Source organism: Triticum aestivum, chromosome 1D, assembly GCF_018294505.1.
Source record: "Triticum aestivum cultivar Chinese Spring chromosome 1D, IWGSC CS RefSeq v2.1, whole genome shotgun sequence".
NCBI classification, from domain to species: domain Eukaryota; kingdom Viridiplantae; phylum Streptophyta; class Magnoliopsida; order Poales; family Poaceae; genus Triticum; species Triticum aestivum.
The window spans coordinates 310,552,660-310,576,019 of NC_057796.1; the positions used below are offsets into that span (position 1 = coordinate 310,552,660).

The following is a 23,360-nucleotide window of genomic DNA, read 5'->3' on the forward strand; positions in this document are numbered from 1 at the left end:
CTCTAACTTCCTATTGACCCTCGTCTGACTATCATCAACTAGCACCACATCATCCGCAAAGAGCATACACCATGGGATATCTCCTTGTATATCCCTTGTGACCTCATCTATCATCAAAGCAAAAAAGAGATAAGGGCTCAAAGCTGACCCCCGATGCAGTCCTATCTTACTCCGGAACTCATCAGTGTCGCCATCACTTGTTCGAATACTTATCACAACATTATCGTACATGTCCTTGATGAGGGTAATGTACGTTGCTAGAACTAAAATTTTATCCTTTGTGAAAAATCGTCACTTGTTGTATGTCTATTGAAGAAAGAAAATGTTATCTTTTTTTTATTAACTAACCAATATGAGGTGCAAAGAGGGGATCTAATTTTTTTGGTATGAAAACTATATCTCATTATATATGTGTAAGAAAACTCATTTTATTATACATTTATTCTACTCAAACATTTTATGTGTTATGTTAGAAAAAAATCCCGCAATACTCTGTGGAAGAATTGCCGCTTGTTGTATATGTCTATTGAAGAAGGAAAATGTTATCCTTTAAAAAATGTCGCTTGTTTTCTTTGTCTGAAAGAATTCATGAAATCAACTTTGAGCATTTAAGGCTTTGATGGATAATTATATTTTAGATAAATTTATTTATTATAGGTCATTTGACTATAGCAGCGACTTCGTGGATTGGTTGGCACGGAAGAGTTGGCATGTTAGCAGCGACATCATATAAATTTAGTTAAGCATTATAGGTTATCATATTATTATGTTTCATCATTGTCCTTAGTTTACTCAAATTTATTTTCTTTGTTTATGTTTTCAAATATTTTATATAATATCTTTATCATTATTACAAAAAGTAGACAGCCACAACAACGTGCGCCATTGTAATCTAGTGAGTTCCTCTTAAAACCAGGGACCATGAGGTTAACCATTTGAGTCTTCTATCCCTCTTCCCGGAGATTCTCAAACCCGTCCTTCCAATATCTAATTGTCTCATCAAATGTTGTCATTCTTTCCATCGTACACTTGTCATATGATTCTTTTTTCAACAATTCCAACTCACGGACGATAGCTTGCCATGATGCCGGCGAACAACACGGAAAAACAGTGTCCAAAAGTGGCCATTGGGGCAGTAAAAATAATCATTTTTTTATGTTCACAAGATAAGTGTATACAATGCTTTTAAATATTTCAGCCCCAAACTCATCAAAATACAAATAGAGATAAGCAAGAAAGACAAACCCAAATGTAAATAGTACTCTCATTTCTTTTTGTCTTTCTGTGATATACATTCATGTTGGAATTGTCTTTTTATCTCTCTGTAGATGTAGAAACTTCGCAGAAAGCAGAAACCCTTGTTTTCTCAAAAAAAAAAGAGCAGAAACCCTTGCAAACCCACGCGCATATAAAGCGGCGGCGGTGGCGGCGGACCAGCCCTACCCGATACGAACCAACCCCAGATTTTCCCCGGGCGCCGCAGCCGCATTTCGTCGAGCACAGGACGCGCATGGCGATGGCCGCGCCCCACGTCTCGCACTCGCAGCCACCCGCAGGGCGCGCCGCTTTATTCGCTCACCCCACCACCGCGCAGAACTCCTCCCCTCTCCGCCTCCCTCTCGGCCGCGCCGCCGTCCGGCCCGTCCGCCTCTACGCCGTCTCCACCGATGCCGCCCCTGCCACCGCCGCCGCCGCGATGGACGCCGTGGCCGACTGGGGGCTCACCCCGCTCGCGGAGGCCGACCCGGAGGTGTACGACCTCATCGAGCGCGAGAAGCGGCGCCAGCGCACGGGCATCGAGCTAATCGCGTCCGAGAACTTCACCTCGCTCGCCGTCATGGAGGCGCTCGGCTCCCCGCTCACCAACAAGTACTCCGAGGGCATGCCCGGGGCGCGCTACTACGGCGGGAACGAGGTCATCGACGAGGTCGAGGAGCTCTGCCGCGCCCGCGCCCTCAAGGCGTTCCACCTCGACCCCGCTTCCTGGGGCGTCAACGTGCAGCCCTACTCCGGCTCCCCCGCCAACTTCGCCGCCTACACTGGGCTGCTCCAACCCCACGAGCGCATCATGGGGCTCGATTTGCCGTCCGGAGGACACCTCACTCATGGGTACTACACGGCCGGGGGCAAGAAGATTTCGGCCACCTCCATCTACTTTTCGAGCTTGCCCTACAAGGTGAGCTCCGACACCGGGTACGTCGACTATGATAGGCTGGAGGAGAAGGCCATGGATTTCCGCCCCAAGCTCATTATCTGTGGCGGGAGCGCGTACCCACGGGACTGGGATTATGCCAGGCTTAGGGCCATCGCGGACAAGTGCGGGGCCATGTTGCTGTGTGACATGGCTCATATCAGCGGTCTCGTTGCCGCTCAGGTATCAACTTTTCTGTATTTCTGTGCCTTTAGATGATTAGATTATGTATTGTATCTGTTGCAAGTCTAATAGTTTATTGATTAAAACAGGTTTTAGTATGCTATCGATTTAAATGTAAGTTGCCGTTATTTATTGCAACAATTGAGACCAAGCCTGATCAATTGTTGCAACAATGGATGCTCCCCGCTGTATAATCATGTTCATGGAGGGTCCTGTCACTGAAAATAACATTGACCTTCCATGAAATTGTTTCGCTAATTTTGCTTACAGCCTCTCACTACTGAAACACAGTATTTTGTTGAGTCTATTGTGATAATAGTTATCATCAACATACAGTAAGGTAGTCGATTTCTGCATTCTCTAACAAGAGATGCTGTTTGCTGTCATTCTCTTGGTGTTTAAGGCCACATGAATTTCACTGGGTTTTGGCAGGAACTTTACTTTGAACTAAGCAATTTGCAAAGGTTTCCTGTGGAACTCCCATATTCCAAACTTCCGTTTAATTATTATTTTCACCTCATTGATATTATTTTTTTTTTTCTCTTACAGGAGGCTACGAATCCGTTTGAGTATTCTGATGTGGTTACCACCACCACCCACAAGAGTCTCCGAGGGCCAAGGTCTGGTATGATATTCTACAGGAAGGGCCCGAAGCCTCCCAAAAAAGGCCAGCCCGAGGGTGCTCTTTACGATTACGAGGACAAGATCAACTTTGCAGTGTTTCCATCACTCCAGGGCGGCCCTCACAACCACCAGATTGCTGCCCTGGCAGTTGGCCTGAAGCAGGCAATGTCACCTGGATTCAAGGCATATATTCAGCAGGTCAAGGCCAATGCTGTTGCCCTTGGAAACCATCTGATGAGTAAGGGCTACAAGATGGTTACTGACGGAACAGAGAACCACCTTGTTCTCTGGGATCTTCGCCCTCTTGGCTTGTCTGGTATGCAGAACAATTTAATTTGGCATCTGTTTATATGGTCGTATTCAGTGCTAACTTGCTCTAAAATTGGTTTTCTGAATTTATAGGTAACAAAGTTGAGAAAGTATGTGATCTGAGCAGCATTACACTCAACAAAAATGCCGTCTTTGGTGACAGCAGTGCACTGGCACCTGGTGGTGTGCGAATTGGTTAGTATCTCTTCCCAAATACGGTTTTGTTACTCTCTGTCCCCACATGCTTTGGAGGTTGTTAATGGTTACTGGCAAGAAAATAGGTCGGAAGGCACTCAAATTAATCATCTACTATAGTCATTCGCACCGGCCTGTGAGAGCATGTGAAGTATGAGGTGGCCCGACACATTAGTGTGTTGTGGATTTGTTAATAATTTTCTTTCTTGTGGAATATTATTGCTTTTGCCCATGTATAAGGGTATTCCCGTTTCATCTATGAAGGATCTTGCCTAGTCTAAATTGACTCCCATTGTTATTAGTGCAAGCTGAAAATTTTAATTTTTCCAAGGACCTTTCTCTGAGTCTGAATCATCATTCGTCCACCACTTACTTAGCAAATACAGAAAAATATCCAGCTCACTAGATGCACTATTGTCATTCTCCCAATGTTCAACATCTTGTGTAAATTTATGAACTGGAATCTGTTATGACTTTTATCCCAGTTTTTTGTTCTTTTTTCCTTTGTTGGTTTTGAAAGGCAACAAAGTACAATGCTTGTGTTCAAGTTCTTAACCTTGCACTTGGAAGGTTCATGTCATCATTCTCTAATATTTGTCCTGAAAAAGCTTTCATTTAATTTGTGGCTGTGCAAGAATACAACACCATGTTATTGTTAGGAGTTACGGTGTAATTACAGTGGAATGTATATGTCATCACTCTCTAATACATGTCTTGAAAAGGCTTGTCAGTTTTGTTTTGTGATTGCGGAAGAATACAACAACACGTGAACTACTATATCTTGCAGCATAACGTACTTAGACCGCTGTTTGCCTGATCCACATACCTGACATTTTAATCATTTCCTTACTTTAGAGTTTCTCTTGCATGTTTAACCTTCATAAGATCTTTTTCATTTTAGATATGCATCACTAATCTATCCCTTTTTGAACAATTGAGAAAAAAGAAACATGCGGCACAGATGAACTCGCTATCCAGCTTTTTCTATGAGTAAACTGTTTTTTTTTATATTGAGAAAACTGGATATACCAGCTAAGTTCATTATATCTGAATGTCGGTTCTAGGTACACCTGCCATGACCTCGAGAGGTTTGGTCGAGAAGGACTTTGTGAAGATTGCTGAGTACCTTCATCAGGCTGTAGTCATCTGCTTGAATGTCCAGAAGCAGCGAGGTAAGCGTTACAATGATTTCATCGTTGACTTGGAGAAGAACGAGGACATCGCGGAGCTCAGGGCAGAGGTCGAGAAGTTTGCCATTGCATTTGAGATGCCTGGCTTCCGGGTGTCAGACATGAAATACAAGGATTAGGCTGTGGTACCATGCAGATCGTTTTCTTGTAGCAGCAAATTGGTGCCCTTAAGGGGCTGATTGCTGTGCTCTATTCGTGATGTATGATTATGGTTGAGAATGATATGACTCATGAATAATCATTGAAGGCATGCCATAACATGGAGATGGTATTTCCTAGCCTCAGTTTTCTAAGCGATTTGTGTGACCTCGTTGGCAGTTTGTTTATGTGGTTTTTGATGTTTAAGGATTTCTATTGTCAGTGAGGCCCCCTGGCGGAAGCCTTGCTTGGTGCCCCACTTGTTATACGCGGGAGGGCACAAAGTTAAGATATGGTATTCTTTTACCAAAACTTCAAAGTATTGCAGTACTTCAGTTTACCGTTCTTGTTTTTATCATCGTGTTTCTCGTAGTGAGATCTTCAATGGTATGCTTGGTGTATTTTCTGAATTTCTTTTGTATTGCTCTTATTGCTATCGTTGTACTTTCATGGCCCATTTGTCTTGTAGATGTACTGCCATAGGCGTATATTATTTTTGTGCTTGCTCTAGTTGTTTCTTTAATGCCGTGTGTGTATCAGGGGTATTGTCCTATTCGTAGTTGTTTTTTACTGCTACTAGCAAAAAGGCCTGTGCGTTGCAACGGGAGAAAAAAAAATCCACTCATATTTCTAACTGGGTTAGTTGGACAAACTGTGATCGAACCCTTCCATCAGTAATTTTATTTTTCTTCGGTGCGTCGCCATGGGTTTCCTCTGTTGGACCAAAACGGATGGCAAATATGAAATTAATTGAAGCGGGACTAAACCAAGAATATCACCTCCCTTTAATAGTGGAAAAGGCTTAAAAACAACCGACTGATTTAGAGACTGCGTAAACCGCCTCCTGCTTCGTACACGTGTCCAAGCGAACAATTCCACCAGCGTAGCCTTATCTCTTCCCTTGAAGTTTTCCTCCACTGATTGCGGCGTCCGTTGCAGCTTTTCAGCTCTCTCTCTCTCAGGGCGTTATCGGTGTTGCGTTGTAGCAGCATGTAGTGGGCAACGCAGCACACGGTGGTCGCCGATGGCGAGCGCCGCTCACTGCCGGTGCTGCAACGCAGCATGCAGGGGGCCGGCGGCGAGCTACTCACTAATGCAATGCAGCACGCGGTGGTCGCCGGTGGCGGGCGCCACTCGTTGCCAGTACTGCAACGCAGCATGCAGGGGGCGGCGGCGAGCGGCTCACTGCTGCAACGTAGCACGCGGTGGTCGCCGTCGGTGAGCGCGGCTCGCTGCTGGTGCTGCACCGCAGCATGCAGGGGAAGGCCGACGGTGAGAGCTGCTCACTTCTGCAAAGCAGCCAAGAGGAAGGCCGGGGGCGAGAGCTGCTAACTGCTGCAATGCAGCACGCGGTGGTGGCCGGAGCGGGCGTCGCTCACTGCCGGTGTTGCAACGCAGCATGCAAGGGGAGGCCGGCGGCGAGTGCTGCTCACTGCCGCAACACATCACACGGTGGTTGCCGGAGGCGGGGTCGCTGACCGTCTGTACCGAGGGGTGGCAGCAACTGCTGGAGCAGTTGCGAGGGGCGGCGGCGGCTTCGTTGGCAATTGCTACAAGACGGCCACGCAAATGCAGTGAGATGAAGGCTACAAGTGCGGTTGGCATGCTGGGAGCAGTGCGGCGTGATCGCCATGAGACATGGGTGCTGTTCCTCTCCTCGCACGCAAGTTGACATTTTTGCTGCGGGGCTAGAGCAAAGGTACCAGGTGATGAATAGGAAGATCCAACGGTGCACCATCTGCAATCGGATGGCTAGCGAGGCGGTTGAACCTTTCCCAGGATCAACCGGTTTATTCGTAGCAGCGCCCTTTAATAGTAGGTATCTCTCTACTCCTAATGTTTCAGTTGGTAGTCTCCGTTCCGGGTTTATTTTCGTCCCACCACTTTCGTCCGGTTTTTTTCCGTCGGTTTTTTCGTCCCCTTCTCACACCCGAACTGCCCGGCCCGCTAAAAAAATCCCTCGTCCGATCCCCAACCTCCCCCCATCCCATCGCCGCTGCTGCCTACCCCTCCTCCTACCGGTGCGCCACCACTCCCGCCTCCTTCCGGCGCGCCGTCATCCCCGCCTCCTACCGGCGCGCCGCCGGACCCTCCTTCTTCCCTGGAGCGCCGCCACCCCGCTGCCTCCTACCGGCGCGCCGTCGGACCCTCCTTCTTCCCTGGAGCGCCGCCACCCCGCTGCCCCCGCCATCTCCCACCATGGGGTAACCCTAGATGGCGCCGGCCCGCCGCCGCCGACGTCGCTCCTTCTCCCTCGGCCCTCAGCCACCAAACGGCCGCTGCATCACGCCGATTAGGTCCTACCCCAGGACAGCCACGGGTGTCGTCATCTCCAGAAGCCTGCCCCCAAATCGTTGCCACCTGCGCCTCCGATTCATCCAACGTCGGTCATCTCCCTCTTCGTCCTCCACGGGTGTTGCTCTGCCTAGGTCTATAATTAACGTCCATGCCCCAACGCCTTCTCGCCGTTCCTCCCCTGAGCGCGCCCCGCGGCTAACCCTAGGGACCGAGTCAGGCTTGCCGGCGTGGCCGCGTCGTGTGCTGTTGGCACCCCACTCCACCTGCTCTGCTGCGCCCCGGTCTCCAACAGCCATTCTGAGGAACCCATCTCGCCGCCACCATCGTCTGCTATCCTCCAACAAGTGTGCTGCGGTACGCCGATGTCCTCCCATCGGCAAGCTCCGCCCCTGCCGGCATCGTCCACCCACACCATGTCCTTCTCTTTGCCAAGCAGCGTTAAGGTATACACAAAACCCCACCTCTCTCTCTCTCTCCATGCCCTCTGTTTCTTTTTGATCTGATGTGTATTGAGGTTCAGTTTTCACCATGTTGATCTGATGCTGAGACGTGCTAGCTACAACAGAAGCAGCTAGACACTTTGGTTTTGCAGTTCCAAAACTACACAAAAGTTGGAGAGAACGTGTACCATTACCATCAGTGGTCGGGGAATAGAACATGAATCAGACAATTCGTTCTTTGTACAATCAGAGTTTAGAGGGCAGTATACTGCATCACAATTTTGGTTCTTTTGTTGTTGCTTGTATAAATGATCACCTACATTGTAGGGGCTTCTCCCTATACTGGGCTTTAGAATGTGTCGCAACTAAAAGTCAAGGAATTTTTTCAGTCGAATAAAATTTAGTAACTAGCCTTTTCATATTGATCTTTATCTGCAGCGTGATGGGTGTGGACAAAAACATGTGGTGTTACCTTACAGTATGTACTTTATCTTCCTTTATGCCGCATACATAATGGAATTAGAAAGTATATTTTAAGTATATTAAAACTAGCCTGTCCCTTCCTTTTAGTGTACTGAATTAGTTCTTATAATCTAATCAAGTGTACACTTATCTGTTGTCTGTACTATAGCGGTGATTATCAGAAGTCCAAGACCACACTGTAGGCAGGAAAAAGGAATGTTCTTGGTAAGCTATAGTATTCCATTCTTAATTTACTCACTTCAATGCATAGTTTTGTTAGTTCTTCCATTAGTTTCTATTGAAGTATGCTCAATGGGATAGGGTTTAGAAAGTTATATGCATAATGGGAGATTACTTGATTTGCTAATCCTTATCTGGTTAGCGATTCCTCACAAACTCAAGCGATAATATGCACATGTTTCTTCGTGTCGTACTTTGATCTATGCGTGCTGATTGAGAGATTCTTGGTCTTCAATTTTTATGTACAACTCAAGTGACCAAATTGTATTAGATTCTTTTCCCTCACAAACTGCAGTCTTAGTAACAGTATGTTGGAATTGTAGGATATAGCTCTCATTTTGTTTGGTGTTGGAATAGTAGGTTGCTCGCGGGTGACTTCTCAGGTGTCACGGCGCTTGCATTGTAGATTAGTAGAGGGAATATTGAGACGACGAGGAGAGGCGACTTAACTGCAGTCCGCACAACACCATGAACCAGGTAGTACTAACTTGCCACTGCCACATTTTCCCACTCATTTCTTTCTTATGCATACAATTTCCATTTTAAATATTTTATTTAGTTTTTCTCTACTTATGTTGCATCTTATGTAATGCATATGAAAGTTTAATACATTGACAAGTGTGAACTATGGTTCTCTGTAGAATGTGAACTTCTGGACTCCTCTCATAATTATCAACATTTTCATATGTTGTAACCTCTTATGGGCTGATATTTTGCAAACACCATAGAACTTGATAGGATAAAGATTTATCACTCGAGTTCAATCTTCGTGAAATACCCCCTCTGTCTGAAAATATTACGTCTTATATTTTGAGACAGTGGGAGTATATGATATGTGAGAATGACAAAAGAGTCGAACTGACACTACATGTCCTTGAGAAAATTGAGAACCTCTACTTGCCAATTGCTAAATAAATCTCTAAAACACTTCCTTCATCATTCGGTACATGTTCCCTGTAGTAGATTGGATGGAGAAAACATTGCTTTGGCTTTTGTTAGTGATATGAAACTTCAATGCATTATCACTTTTCAGAGGTGAAGCAACTTTCGGTATTTTGTGACAGCACAATCTGTTCTTCTATTTCCTAATCTTGGTTGTTCACTTGCTTTTATTCACAGGGTAAAGAGGTCAATCTCTTCCGATACACAATTGTTGAGGTATGTATCAATGTCTAAAGGTTAAAAAAGAACCAGGTTACACCATATGGTTTAGGTTGCTCACCTTGGTTGCTGACCAGGTGTTCAAAAATCTTAGTGAGAGAGGACATTGACGGTGCGAGAATGGAACATAACGAGTTTTTTTTTTGTGTGTGTGTGCATTACCGAAACGTTGCACGACATGTGAGTCTACATCTAACTTCCTTTCAGTTTTCTATTGGAAATAATTCTTTAGAAATTTTCACTTGGACACTTATCCTCTCTTTGTTTATCGTTTCATAGGACTAAGAAAAAGTTCATCCGTGTGTAACTACCAGGTTCTTGAAGTCCGCCCTCTCATTGATTGGAACGGGGTGAGAGTTGTGGAATTTTTGCTGTGACCACCTGGACTAAGATGACAGGGCTGACAAAGATGAAGCCAAGGTAAGCCGTGCCTCTGGTATTCTTGCTTAACATGTGAAATCCATAAGACAATTCTTTCGAGTTGCGACCTGCATTGTGGTGTCTCCGTTCATCAATTTCTGAGCACCAGCTCCAGTGAAATTAGGTGTTCATCCAGCCATACTCCTAGGTGGCTTTCTTTGGCCTGCTTCTTATTGTGTATTTAGTGGTTATGCACAAGCCTCATCATCTGATATTTCTGCAGTAATTACTGAAAACAATTTGAGGACAAAGCTTTGATTGTTGTTGTAGTTGAAGATTCAGAGTTGCTAGGCAGGCACAGTTAACAGGGATAAGAAACTATAGAAGATTTATCAAATCAGACATGGGCTTGGTTATGCAATGATTCATTGGGATCTGAGGTAATCAGACCATACACCCAAACTTAAATTTTACTTGCTTTTAAATGTTTAGGAGGCAGATGATGTTTGATATGCTAGACTGAAGTACGCACCTTTTAAGAGTATATCACTGATACTCCAGTCACCAATAAAAATGGAAGTGCTGAAATTAGTTTGTAAGGAAACAAACTAAATAGTGAGTCCCAGCAAACCTACTGCCTAGATTACACGAGCTAATTTTAGCTCTAAGAGTTCTTTTTTTTATCTCTTTTACATTCTGGTAAACATGTGGGTGAATAACAGTTAGAAATTGTTCTATATGTACACGGGAATTCTAATAGAACTGATGCTTGAAATGATAAAAAGTTCTATAATATTTGTTAGCTGAGCACTGGAAAAGCTCACTCCTCACACCAGATCACCATCGCCGACGTATATACTTTTTCGTAACAGAGTCCACATGTTTACTCATGTTCTCTGTTTTTTGTTGTTTCGGGGAAGGTTGTTAGGAGCCCATCTCTTCTGCAGCCCTGGAGAAAGAGAGCTAGATATAGTGGTACTTGCTAGCGTTTTAATGGACACCTCCTTTTGGCCTTTTTTAGTTTCTCTAATAATTAGCTAAGAGACTTCAGTGAGTGAGATTTTTTGGTCCCTCCCTTTTTCTGTGTCTTTTGGAGTTTTGCATTGTGGTGAGAGGAGGATAGAGATACCCAATTGCCATGGGGACCAGAGATCAGCTGAGGTCACATAGTTTGTCTCGGCATTACAATGTGAGGTAAAGGAAGGAAATAAAGCGATGTTAGAATATTACAATCATATATCCGAACATATTTTATGCAGTTGACCAATGGTGTTGTTTCATCGATTTTTACTTCTCTAGAACCACCTGATTTATTGGCACAATGCCTCGGAACAAGCACAGAAGCAAACCAAATCAAACTGTAGCTGCATCTACAAAGAAAAATCATTTCGCTCTTGATGTGGCGAGCTTTATCAAGTTCAATTACGCAGTACACATCAGGCAAATCTGCAACCTCACAAACCACGAATGATGCAGCAAAAGCTCGTAATCCAAAATTGATTGAGATTTCTTATTTTGGTTGGTTAGTTGCATCAGTGACAAATCTCTAGAGATGTTGCATATTTTTGGACAATTGTTGGAAAATACCTTTATATTATACCTTTCCGCTAAAATTTGTATTATTTTGCAAAGTAGGCTCTGCGCTAGGTGGGGTTGTCATCCTCCATTATTTATGGCCATGACAAATGACAATATCAGGATGCTATTCAACTTTGACTTTTGTCGACATGTGTTTTGATGCTACTTCAATTCTTTAGCGCATCGCGATGAGGCTGATACTGTTGGTTGTACACTGAAGGTTGAAAATGTTAACTGTTTTGAATAGAGTATTTCAATATATTGGCACAGATTAGCAACAATACTTACTATGGTAATTACAATGCCATAAAATTTCTGAATTATTAGAATATTTTGCACTATTACACATTATTTAATAATCGGTGCAATCTAATGTTAATCCACCTAAATTTGATAATAGCTAAAATTTCTAACATGCCTCACGTCTTCATGTTTCTAGCTTCAAATTCTTAAAAACAAATTGTTCTACAACTCTCTATCTTGCTAGAATGGACTTGTTACCCATATATGTGTATCTACCTGAGAGCAAACTTTACATACTTAAAAAATGTACCTTTTGTGGTTAGAATCTAACTGTGTTTTTTGTTTATAACGATAGATAATTTCTGCCTGGAGCAGAAGGTTATAGGGGTGGCCCAGATATCATGGAGAGGCGCCGTGCTCGGTCCAGTAGGAGCTCCGGGTCAACACTGGGGCTGCGTGGTGGGCATGAACCATGGCGACTGCCTTCCGGCTTTATTCTGTTGGCTCGTACATTTGCCGCTGGCTATTCTTACAGAATCATGAATTAGACTTAGGAGAATTGGCAAGTCATCACATGAATTTTTTTAAACTATGAGGTGCTACAGGTAAACATGATGAATTCACACTTTTAAACTGCCTGGTGATTTTTTAAATCTCCAGGCAATCAGAACATATGCATTTTCTTTGTTTCTCGCTTCATGTTTTGTCATGGACTACATGAGTTTCATGTATACCAGAATGTTTTCAAACCTGTGATTAACAAGTTCTTTTCCACTTCTAAATTACAAATATCTTATTGATGCTACCATATTGTAGAGTGTACTTGATGGTGATATTTTTTTACCTCTTAAATGTTGAAATTTAGTTAATATTCCTATATGTTGAAAGTAGTAATAGTCCTTAGTTTTCATAGTGGTTCATGATCTTGGTGGTGCCTTTTTTTCTTTGTTCTACTAACAAAAAAGGACGCATCCTATGTGAAATATTTGTGGTTTCGGAAATAAATTATGTTGTAAATCATCATTAACATGGCATGTGATTGCATCTTGCACTACTTTCAGCCAGCGAGTTGTCTAAACAATAGATGTTCTGATCACTAGCATGATTTTGGATTGAATCTAAAATTTGTTTCAGTTTGTAAGCTAATCTAAAATAGGTAAAAGGCATATTAGGAGAGAAAACATTGTTTGTGCAACTTTACTCTCTTCAGGTCGCCGTTTTGTAAAGTAGTTCTGCCATCTTAGGACATGTGAGGAAATGCATATTTGGCCATTATTCAAACGAACATTTAGACCTCAATGTCCTATCTCGTTTCTTACAGTTCCTCATTATGCTAGCTCACATATTAAGGGGGAAAGGAAGTGGTGTAGATATACAATTTAATCTCTACTATTAAAGGGGAGCACATTTAGTTTCATTAGTCCCATCCCTCTCTCCCTCGTACGTAGATTTTTTTTTACAAATAAATGTTTCGATCGCAGGTTTTGTCATCCTTGAACCGGTCTGCCCTCAAACAAACCCCTTAGATGCAGCCAACACCTTGTAGCCCACACATTACTCTCTTCAGGTCGCCGTTTTGGACCGTGTAGCGCTGTCGCCCGAGAGCCACACGACTCCCATATCGCCCCTCTGGGAGAGCCATATTAGGGTGGATCTGGGCCCATGCCCGACGAAGAGGGGGTGGCGGAGGGAAGGACTGCTGGTGGTGGGAGTCATTTCGTGGCGACGACTGGTGAAGCGTGGAAAAGGTCAGGGAGGTGGACTATTAGGGGAATGACAGTGACACCGCCGCTGCTTTCTCTCCTTCTCGAGACACCATCATTGTGAGCAAAGGAGGCCGTGTTGCTATCTCTGTTTTGTCACGGAATGTAAGCAACATCACAAATTTTGCTATTCATCTCATGTTGAAATTGACAAAAGTTATTTTAGAAGAAAATATGTGAAAGGATGGCATGATATATATCATTTCGTATATTATGTCAGCAAAAGCACATTGTGGTGTTTGCCCTCGGCTACGATGATGTGCATTTCTTGGCACCGAGAATAAGCTTGGGACACTGTGGATGGGTGAAGAGGGAGTGGGCGATACCGTGAAGCGAAGGGGAGATGGCGGTGAGAGGAAGGTACATGTTGAATGCCATGGCGCCGAGGGGAGGCAGCAATGAGAAGTTTTGGAGGGGAGAGGTTTTGGAGGGGAGAGATGACGGCGGCGATGCCCGTGGCAAGGAGAGCAAGCGGATGGAATGCGGTGTGAGTGTGAGCGTTGTGTCATACTATGAGAGAGTGAATTGTATTTTCCAAGACGAGAAGAAAAGGTGTGTGTTTGCTTTTTGAGGGAAAGCAATTATTTGCTATAAAAGTCATTTTTGAAAAATAATTACCAACAAATGATTTACAGTTGAGCATACAGTTTATCAAAATTGGGTTGCGAATCACTCTACAAAGTATCATGATGCCACTAACTCCGACTAAAAATGGTCACTTGCTTGCATCCAGGACCAATGAATATATATTGTCTTAATATTTCAATATGTGTATATATGTTCACTTTTGTGGATTGGAGATAAAAATTGATGGCTTATTCTTTTAATATGTATACTTCTATATATTTTTATTTGTGCAACATATGAGAGAGATGGAGATGCATTATGTCATCGTTCAAAAAGAATCCATTGACAAGGTATCGAGACGATGTCGTTGGAAGGGACCAAAAATTCACTGAGTTTTATACAAAAATATAAGTATGTATAAGCAATCAAAACAAAAATTAGATGGCTCGTGGCAACGCACGGGCATTGTACTAGTAGATATAGATTTACAGTGTATTTGATGTTGCATTGCCTAATTTTTTCTTTTTACTGCCTTGTGGTTCACATGTGTAGTTTTGTAATTGTATTTTTTTTTGGACACTAAGTTTTTCTATCCTCTTTCGTATCCTACCTTGGCATGGTTTTAACCGAATATTTAGATACAAAAGGAAGGAAATCATTCCATTTGTTTCATTATCATGCTTTCTGTTATTCGAAATGGTGAAGACTTTATGGCTCCTTTTGTAAGGTTACTAGTTATTGTTTCGTTGAATTTGCTTTTTTGTTGGGCTCGCTATTCGACTTTGATAGTTACTAGAAGAAAAAGGCATGGGAAGATGGTGTCATGTCCAATTAATTCAGATGTAAACTAAGAAAAAAAACATGTACCATTTGAAATCTGTTTTTTGTTCGATCTGAGATACATTTATCAATTTCTATAATTTTGAAATTTTGATACAAATCAATGTACAATGAGTAAACAATATAGATTCAACACTCGCAATATATGTTTTGCTCAAGCTCATCTTCGTGATGACAAACCATGAGATATCTATCTCCATGATATTATCAAAAAATCGGCCTAACAAACAGACGCTCATTACACCACATAATATCAAATGGGTTTGCCTAGAATCATTGTTGTCCTCCATGAATTGAACAAAAGATGCACTTTTGCGAAAGATAAACAATAGTTAATATAGATTTCAATTATCCTAAGCATTTAGAAGCAAAACAATATACACCTTCCATGATCCAAAGGTGGTAGGATTACGTTTTCTTTGGATGGACAATGACCCATGATCTTTTGAGATGATGATCTAACTTCATTTTTGACAGACTGAGCCAAAGGCATTTAAGAAAAAATACAAGTAGAGAAAATTTTCACTAATACTAGCACATATGTCCGTGCGTTGCAACCGGGGAGATAATTGACGTGTCCACTGAAATATTCGTCAGCACGGCCCAACAACATCTGAATTGTGCCCGACCACGGCAGAGAGGCGCACATTAAGGTCTAGCAGAAATTCATATCAGTAGTACGTTAAGAAGTATGGTACATATACAATACTTTTGGTACAATTTTTATATGAAGATTCTGATCTCAATAAAAGGATTCTATTAAATGTGTTCTAGGCCATCTCTGCATACGCTTGACGATTAATAAAAAAATATTGTCTACGTCTGAGCGAAACGACCGTAGTTCGTTTCATCGCTCTTATTTCTGTTGCACATAACGGTCGCACACTGTGCAACATCGCATATATGCATGCCCCTCCCACGTCCTCGGTATTAATTCTTTTTATTATTGCATTTCATGCATGTCACGCCCATGGTATTAATACCAATTCCTTTGTGTTATTCTCTCCTTCATATATTTTTTTAAATTTCCCGTTTTTCTTTTATCCACTGATCACACCCTTTATTCTCTTCTTTCTGTATTACTCATATATGACCATTGAAGCCGATCATTCATACTCTCTCCGATCCACATAAGCCCTCGTAACATATTTCATATATATAAAGATGATATAAAAGTTATATTGTGTGTTAGCATTTCCCAAAATACACAATGGCAGTAAATTAGGTTACTTAAGTTTATGCCCTGTTGAAATAATAGCACGGATTAAAATAAGCACGGTTGAAAACTTATTTTGATCACAATGGCAGTTTTCAACCGTGCTTATTTCTATATGTAATTTGATCAAAATATGCAATTCTATATGTAAATTAGGAACAAATAATAGCACGGTTGAAAACTTATTTTGATCAAATTACATATAGAAATTATTTTAATCCGAGTTACAGCTGTAAAGTTATAGCATAATCATGTTTAACATATTCTGTATAAATAATAAAAGCCAGGGACCTAACGGGTTGAAAACAAAGTGAACTGGGCCTACTGCAGCTGAACGCGGAATACTAACCGGCGCCAAGGCACGCGAGATAGTGGCTACTGCAGTTGGGCCAAAGCCTAACGGATAAAGGGCACTTAATGTTGGAGCACGGTTACTTAAAGAAAAATAAAATCAGAGACTTTTTTTGTAAAACATATGACGACGGACGGGCAGAAAAGCTCCGTACATTATTAGTAGGTTTAGATAGGCTTCCAATTGGCCATTATTTTTCTAATGCACATATAAGTAGGAAACAAATGTGTCAATACAAACCGAGATGGCCAGAATATTAGTAGAGATGCAAGAATCACTAATTAACATCTCTTTGCAAATACTATTGTTCTGAAGATGATGCTTTAGCATCATTAATGCTACACTAGTGAGACATGTTGATCATTGTGTCAATATAAAAACAGTGAAGAGTTGTGCGAACATATAGCAAGCAAACTGTGATGTCAACCACATGTAGTTTAAATGTATGTGGAGTCCCATTAGTCAACTCTTAGTATAAGCGGGAAATATCTTAGCCTATATAAGTATCTGACAATAACCATCAATAACAAATGTATTTAACATGGATCATAATTCAATATAAAAAGAAAACACGATTTGAAGGTTAAGCCATAGATCCTACCAAAACAATTCCACATGAATGGCAGGTGTTCTACATGATTTGAAGAACAAAAAGATAAGGAACTAACATAAACTTAATTCAGGCCAAAATGCAATATTGAGTACACTCAGTTTGTAAGAAAAACATAGTCAATAAAAGCAGGCTTACTTGTGATTGAATAGTTGTAGTACAATGCCTAACAAATCCACTTGCAGAAATTTGTTCATCGCCCCTCGTGGTCTTGATGATAAGAGTACATGAGGAAAGTACACTCTGAAAGCTGCCATTATACTGACACGATAGGTTTTCCTCCAACAACTTCAGGTGAATATCCAATAGTACACTGGACCTGAATTTCCGGCAACTAATCTGAAGGTAGTCCCCATGTGAGAACATGTGGGTATTATGGTGATAATTCAATTGAATTTTGAGACCAAACATATTTTTGTTAGTGAAGTGTCATTCTAAATTACGATAGCTTAAAGATTTTTCATGTGTACGAAAGGATTACATAAATCATAACATGTTATTCACAATTAGTTGCTAAAAACTACAACTTGACGTTGGACATTATAATACTACATAATGGTAGGTCTGTTTAAACAAATTTGACACTAATAAAAATGACAAAATGCATCAGAATTACAATTAATAGGTTGCTTGCATTTTTTTAAAACTTGGCAGTGGTTGACCAATCTTAGTGTATTTTCACATCATGAATACGACGGGCTGCAGGCAGGAGAGAGAACATGTATCTCTATGGAAGAAAAAACATTACACACAAATATCTTAGCAATGTATGAAAATCATGGCTTCAAAGACATCAACATATCTTCAGTGCATTGAACATGGACTGAAAATGGCAATACAACTAAGTATCATAAAGAAAATTGTGCTACATAAACATCTTGTACTATAATTTAAAAGGACACATTCTTAGGTAAAGAAAACAATGCACTTAGTGATCACCATCTAGAAATAACGCACAATTATAGTTTCACTAACTAAATGAAAATTAATAACATTGTGGACCTGCATTAGCATGATCCAAGACATGTCAGATTCTATAAGGTGAAAAGATAATAGTCTGGTTTGTCCAGCACACCGATGCCTTTATGCAGTCGTGGGAGATAGCTGAGGTGATCACCATAGCAAGGTCTAGCATGGTGTCAGCAAGGGCAAGAGGCCATGCTCACTACAACCATGCGAGTAGGAGAATTAAGCACAGAAAAGTATGTATGTATCCGATATTAGGTAATTTGTGGGTGTGCTCTCAGTGCCCCCTTGATTAAACATTTGCAACTGAAGATAAAAGCACAAACGATGTGGGGAGTTATGAGTCACCTATTTCTTTCTTGAATGAGATGGCCGAATTGTTCTTTGAGGACGTCAAGTTTCACGTCCTTGATTGACAATAAATACGAAGATAGGAAATGTCAGCTTGATATATGATGGGACAAGTTAAACAAAATTTGCTTGTGAGTTGTGACGAACCTTTGCCTTTGACTGCTCGATTTGTTGTTGGGATGTTGCTAACAGCTTATGCACTTCTTCTTAGTCAAAAATATTCTAAACATGTCAGTAATAAATCACTTATAAGTGAACTGGTAGACAACGAGGCCTAATGCTCGATAGCTCCATGGAGGTGCTATTGTGACTTACAACATAGTTTGTCATGTCCAATTTGACACCAAGTAGTTCCCTTATAAACATCATGTGTCATGGTTCCATGGCTGCCGGTCTTGATCTTAGCAAGCATATCGATGAACAAAAGGGGGAAATATGAACATCACCTTTGAGGCACTTCATTGCACATTGGCTAGTGAATTCATATTATTTATAGTAGAAAAATAGAAATGAATTATTTAGTGGATACAAGCATAGTATCTTTATAATATGAACATCACCTTTGAGGTACTTCATTGCACTTGCTTGATGACATGGACCAAAGAAAGGCTAACTTACTGGAGATCCAACTGCTCGAGCAGTGGGAGCAAATGCTTGAGGCCCAAAACAAAATGATCCAGGTTCAAATAGGTATTCGTCCGACCTTCCAAAACATACTACTGTTTTATACAACCCTACCTAGTCACATTCATGCTAGAGTGAGCTTTCATGTTATTTTTCAGTCACTCACATAAGAAAATCCAGTACCAGCGGAAGTAGAGGCGGCATGAACCATCAGTAGAACAACTCCGCTCATCCAACCCTAAAGATTATGTAGAAATATGTAGGTTGCGAGAGCTCGCTCGGAGCCGAGAGGAGATTTCACCGGATTTTTATTATTAGAGTTAGGGTTTGTGGCGGGGAGGGGGGGGGCTAAAATGTCACGGAAGAAACCCTTGTCCCTAAGGGCCTAGATGGGTAGCTCGGGGCCATGTCAAAAGAGTGGTGTGAAAGGGTGGGTGATCAGGGAGGCTCAATGCAATCGACTCCTATGGTGAAAAAATATGGGAAAATTACATGTGGGTTGTTGTATTTTTCTAGATAAAAGGGTTTTTTAGCCCCCCCGCCCCCGCCCCATTATATTAATGAAACCAGAGAGAACACAAACAGGCATGCCCAGCATGTTCAGCGAAAAGGAGGTTCAAAAGATAAACTACAGATGAACAGACATAGAACGCTGCATCAAATCTCTATTCCCTACAAGTTTATTACAGACATAGGACCTAGATGAGTATTTAAAAAAAAACTACCACAATTCGTGAAACCGTGCCTACAAACTACCACTTTACAAATTTGTGCGGAAAACAACCATTTTCTCATTAATCCTTGACTAAAAACTATAATGTCTGAAAAGTGTCCGATTTGGCTCTTTTAAATGCATTTCTGACTAGTTGGGCCCACACATAAGCGGGCTAAAAATGCAACCGGGTCCCTAGTTTTTCTTTAAAAAAAAAGCAATCCAGTCCCTCACCCTGTCCGCCGGCACCGCCGCCTCGTTCTCCTCCCCCTCCACCTGCCGGACCTCCACCTGCGGCTCCATGTCCTGGTCCTCCGCCTCCTTCTCCTCCTCGTCGTCGGCCTCCTCCTTCCGCGGCCGTTTGCCGCCGGCGGACGAGAACGGCTGCTGCTGCGGCGAGTCCTCGTCGTTGTCGAGGCCCCGCGGCGGGTGGTCGTCGAGGAGCACGTCGGGGGCCTTGCTGTCGCCGTCGGTGACCCCCGGCGGGTTCGGGTCCTCCAGCTCGTCGTGCAGCCATGGCGGAGGCGGCGCGTCGGGGGCCTTGTTGTCGCCGCCGGTGACCCCCGGCGGTTTCGGGTCCTCCAGCTCGTCGTGCAGCCATGGCGGAGGCGCGGAGGAGGGGGCCGCGGGCGCGGCGGTGGGTGGAGGCCGGCGGCGGGATGCTGGTGCTGGACGGCGGGCTGGCCACGGATGTGTAATGTTCGCCGGCCGCCGGCCGTGGCAGCGGCCAGCCGTGGCTGTGGCCAGCCATGGCCGCACAGGTGGGTGGAGGCCGGCGGACAGGGTGAGGGACTGTATTGCTTTTTTAAAAAAAAACTAGGGACCTGATTGCATCTTTAGCCCACTTATGTGTGGGCCCAACTAGTCAGAAATGCGTTTAAAAGAGCCAAATCGGACACTTTTCAGACATGATAGTTTTTAGTCAAGGATTAATGAGAAAATGATAGTTTTCTGCACAAATTTGTAAAGTGGTAGTTTGTAGGCACGGTTTCATAAATTGTGGTAGTTTTTTGTTAAATACTCGACCTAGATTGGTCACTCGGAGTTGGCGTGGCCCTGAACATTTCATGAACATCTTTGATTCATTTTATATAAGGCGTGGCGAGAAGGCTCTTCAGACTTGAGAGACGACTCTGCAGTCTGACGAAAATCCTTGGCCTATCCCTGAAGAAAAAGAAAACAGAAACCGTTCCTGAGCGTGAAAGTTGACAAATTAGCTCTCCACCTCCACCGTCCTCTTGTGACATGAATCTACGAGTCCTCCAAGCACCGGAAACAAGAGAGGTAATTAAGTAAACCACAGCACTCCAGTGGATTAGTTGCTAAAACTATGCAGTAAAAATGACGTGTGGGCGCGTGGAGTGGAGGAGACATGAAACCGCGCAGCTCGGCAAGCCCATGCCATGGATTTACTACTACTCCTACTAGCTAATCCGTTTACTTAATTACTCCAGTTTATCTACTACTAGGAGTAGTGGTAATTAGTAGACATATCATAGCATGTTGTGTGCATACTATAAGCGGGCAGGCGACAAGAGCGAGGCGAAAGTGAGACGCTCAGGGCTGCCGTTTTCGCACTGGATGATGCTACGGCGGACAAACTGATGAGGAGCTTCTGATTGTGCTAGGAAAGGCTATAGCACAGCATGCCCACAGCTCCCTGACGATTAACGGCCGCCTGAAGAAGCGAGGTCACGCAGACGCAAACGAACGATGGTACCGATGCGAATCGCTGGTCAACTATCCTCGTACGCATCAAGCAAAAAACGCTGGGCGGATGCCACTTTTCTTTTCTTGATTGAAGGGTCTGGATGATTGGGTGGGCAAGTGGCGAGTTGCAGCCGCTGGCTGCATCGACAAATCATCCGAGCCACCGCCACCGAAAGCTATGCTGTATACATGTGGTGTCTCGCACACTCGGCTTGTACCCGGTCGCGTCGTAGAGGCACCTACTATGTGCGCGATATTTTGGGGTCCCTACCCGGTAGATACTTACAATGTTGCGTATACTAAATTCTTGCATCCAATACATTTGCATTAAGAGCACGACCGAGACGATCGAGTGCGTGCGTACGCACGCACGTATGTATGTCACGGGCCCGCGTGCAGGAGTAGAGTACGCTACGTACCAGCCGGATCTCGTTGCGTACGTGCGTAATGTGCTGTGTACCTAGCTGTAGCCGGTATGCGCAGTACGGCCTGTGCTCATGCGCGCGCGAGTGCCCACGGGCCGACCGAATTGCCCGGCCAGCGGCGACTGCGGTCTGCGAACCGTACGAAACTACGAACGATGACGATCCGGTTCAAGGTCAAGCCGCGTCGCCGCTCGCTCCATCGGTTTCGGCTTGACTAGCCGCGTAAAACCGGAGGAAATTGCCTTCCGATTACTTGCATGCATGGACCACAATCCAAAAATACAGTGGAAAATCTGCTCGCGCGCGGATGCCGGGGGCATATGCTCCACATCGATCATGTCGCTGCTGCACTTGCAACTGCACGCGTAATTCAGCAGCGGTCGGTGGCAGCAGCAGCAGCAGTAGTCCAAGACTGGTTTTTCTCTGGTAATCTCAAGCAACTGCGCGCGTAATGCTAGATGCTGCAGTGGCGCTCACTCTGGCGCTACTTACTGACGACACGCGTGCCATCACACCGGTGAACGGTGATGGATGATCATACGGATGCATGCCGTGTGGTAATCTTGTACGCTTTGATTGGCCAAGTTACTACTCAAGACCGAAATTTCTAACGCCTGACGTGGTACGTGACCTCACGCGATCGGTACGTCCAGCATCGAATCGAAGGGGAACTACCCCTACGGTGCGCACCTCGATCCACTCAATAAAGGGAAAGAGATGGAATCTTACCCTCGGGCTTATCACCCAGCCGGCCAGCGCCTCTCAGGTCAACGATTTCATGGTGATTGAGGCCCGGGAATGCACGTTTTGACTATTGCCGCAAAGCCCGCTCATCCAAACAACTAGTACCCGCATCCTTCCTCCCGCGTCCGCGAGCAGGTGCTTTAGCTGAGAAAGTGCGCCGGACGTGGAGCCGGTAGAGCATCTTTACACTCGGACTTCCAAATTCGGTCCTCAAAATATCCGCGGACGTGTCCGAATGTGATCCGAACAGCAAATCTGACGGCCCTTTGAAAGTCCACTCTTATATCCATGCAAACCATGCACGTTGATCATCTACCACAAATTTATCACAATTCAACAATATAATAAATCAAAATAAATTGCAATTCAACGATTCAAACATGTCAAAATCCTTGAACACCCTTGCCTTGACTCTTTCCAGCTAAACATCCAGTTGCCGTCCCCCGACTCTACTTTTTCCGAGTGGTGCCTAGAGCAAAGATTGAGGCTCACAGGCAGAGTGCGACGAGGATTTGACTCCTTTGTCATTGGGACAGCGTGGGTTTTGTGAAAACAGCGGAACGCAAGGGTGTTCAACAGACCGCACGATGAGAGGACGCCACTTCAGCTAGTGACGTTAATTTGTTTAGAGATCAAGGATTGGTCTAGCGCAGGACTTGGTGTAGGAGGTTTAGACCTATTTGTGAGGGAACCGGATCCTCTAACATTGAGCAAGTTGCAACCTCGCCTTCTCGAACTCCATTGTTCCAAAAGCCTCGCCTTCTAGAGCTCCGATTTGACACACGCCTCTTTCTCCCCTAAGTTTGTCTTCTCCTTCCCAATTTGTGACTTGTTCTTCATCCTCTTTCAGTCCCAATTCATCCTCTCT

At 43.6% G+C, this 23,360-nt stretch overlaps 1 protein-coding gene and 1 long non-coding RNA gene across 18 annotated transcripts; both read left to right on the forward strand.

Moving 5' to 3' along the window:
• Positions 1-1,425: 1,425 nt before the first annotated feature.
• LOC123181675 (serine hydroxymethyltransferase 4) lies at positions 1,426-4,985 on the forward strand. Its single transcript, XM_044593995.1, has 4 exons — positions 1,426-2,374; positions 2,924-3,314; positions 3,401-3,502; positions 4,567-4,985. Exons 1-4 carry the CDS (start codon positions 1,511-1,513, stop codon positions 4,809-4,811), a joined length of 1,602 nt encoding a protein of 533 aa, XP_044449930.1. The 5' UTR covers positions 1,426-1,510; the 3' UTR covers positions 4,812-4,985.
• Positions 4,986-6,112: 1,127 nt separating this feature from the next.
• Positions 6,113-14,013, forward strand: LOC123181676 (uncharacterized). 17 transcript variants are annotated; one of them, XR_006491811.1, is made up of 10 exons: positions 6,156-7,571; positions 7,694-8,255; positions 8,628-8,747; positions 9,390-9,428; positions 9,509-9,611; positions 9,746-9,851; positions 10,122-10,231; positions 11,968-12,217; positions 13,094-13,480; positions 13,596-14,013. It is a non-coding gene; the product is annotated as an uncharacterized lncRNA (long non-coding RNA). The 17 variants fall into 17 exon arrangements; XR_006491813.1 differs by lacking the exons at positions 13,094-13,480; positions 13,596-14,013 and having other exon boundaries at positions 6,164-7,571; positions 7,694-8,046; positions 8,200-8,255; positions 8,631-8,747; positions 11,968-12,489; XR_006491807.1 differs by lacking the exons at positions 13,094-13,480; positions 13,596-14,013 and having other exon boundaries at positions 6,166-7,571; positions 7,694-8,046; positions 8,200-8,255; positions 11,968-12,489.
• Positions 14,014-23,360: the final 9,347 nt, after the last annotated feature.

Bases quoted from the DNA above. Each gene is read 5' to 3' on its own strand.
- LOC123181675 (XM_044593995.1), top strand. From the start codon at position 1,511: ATGGCGATGGCCGCGCCCCACGTCTCGCACTCGCAGCCACCCGCAGGG. The intron at 2,375-2,923 runs GTATCAACTTTT...TTTCTCTTACAG, and splicing joins GCGGTCTCGTTGCCGCTCAG to GAGGCTACGAATCCGTTTGA. The intron at 3,503-4,566 runs GTTAGTATCTCT...TGTCGGTTCTAG, and splicing joins ACCTGGTGGTGTGCGAATTG to GTACACCTGCCATGACCTCG.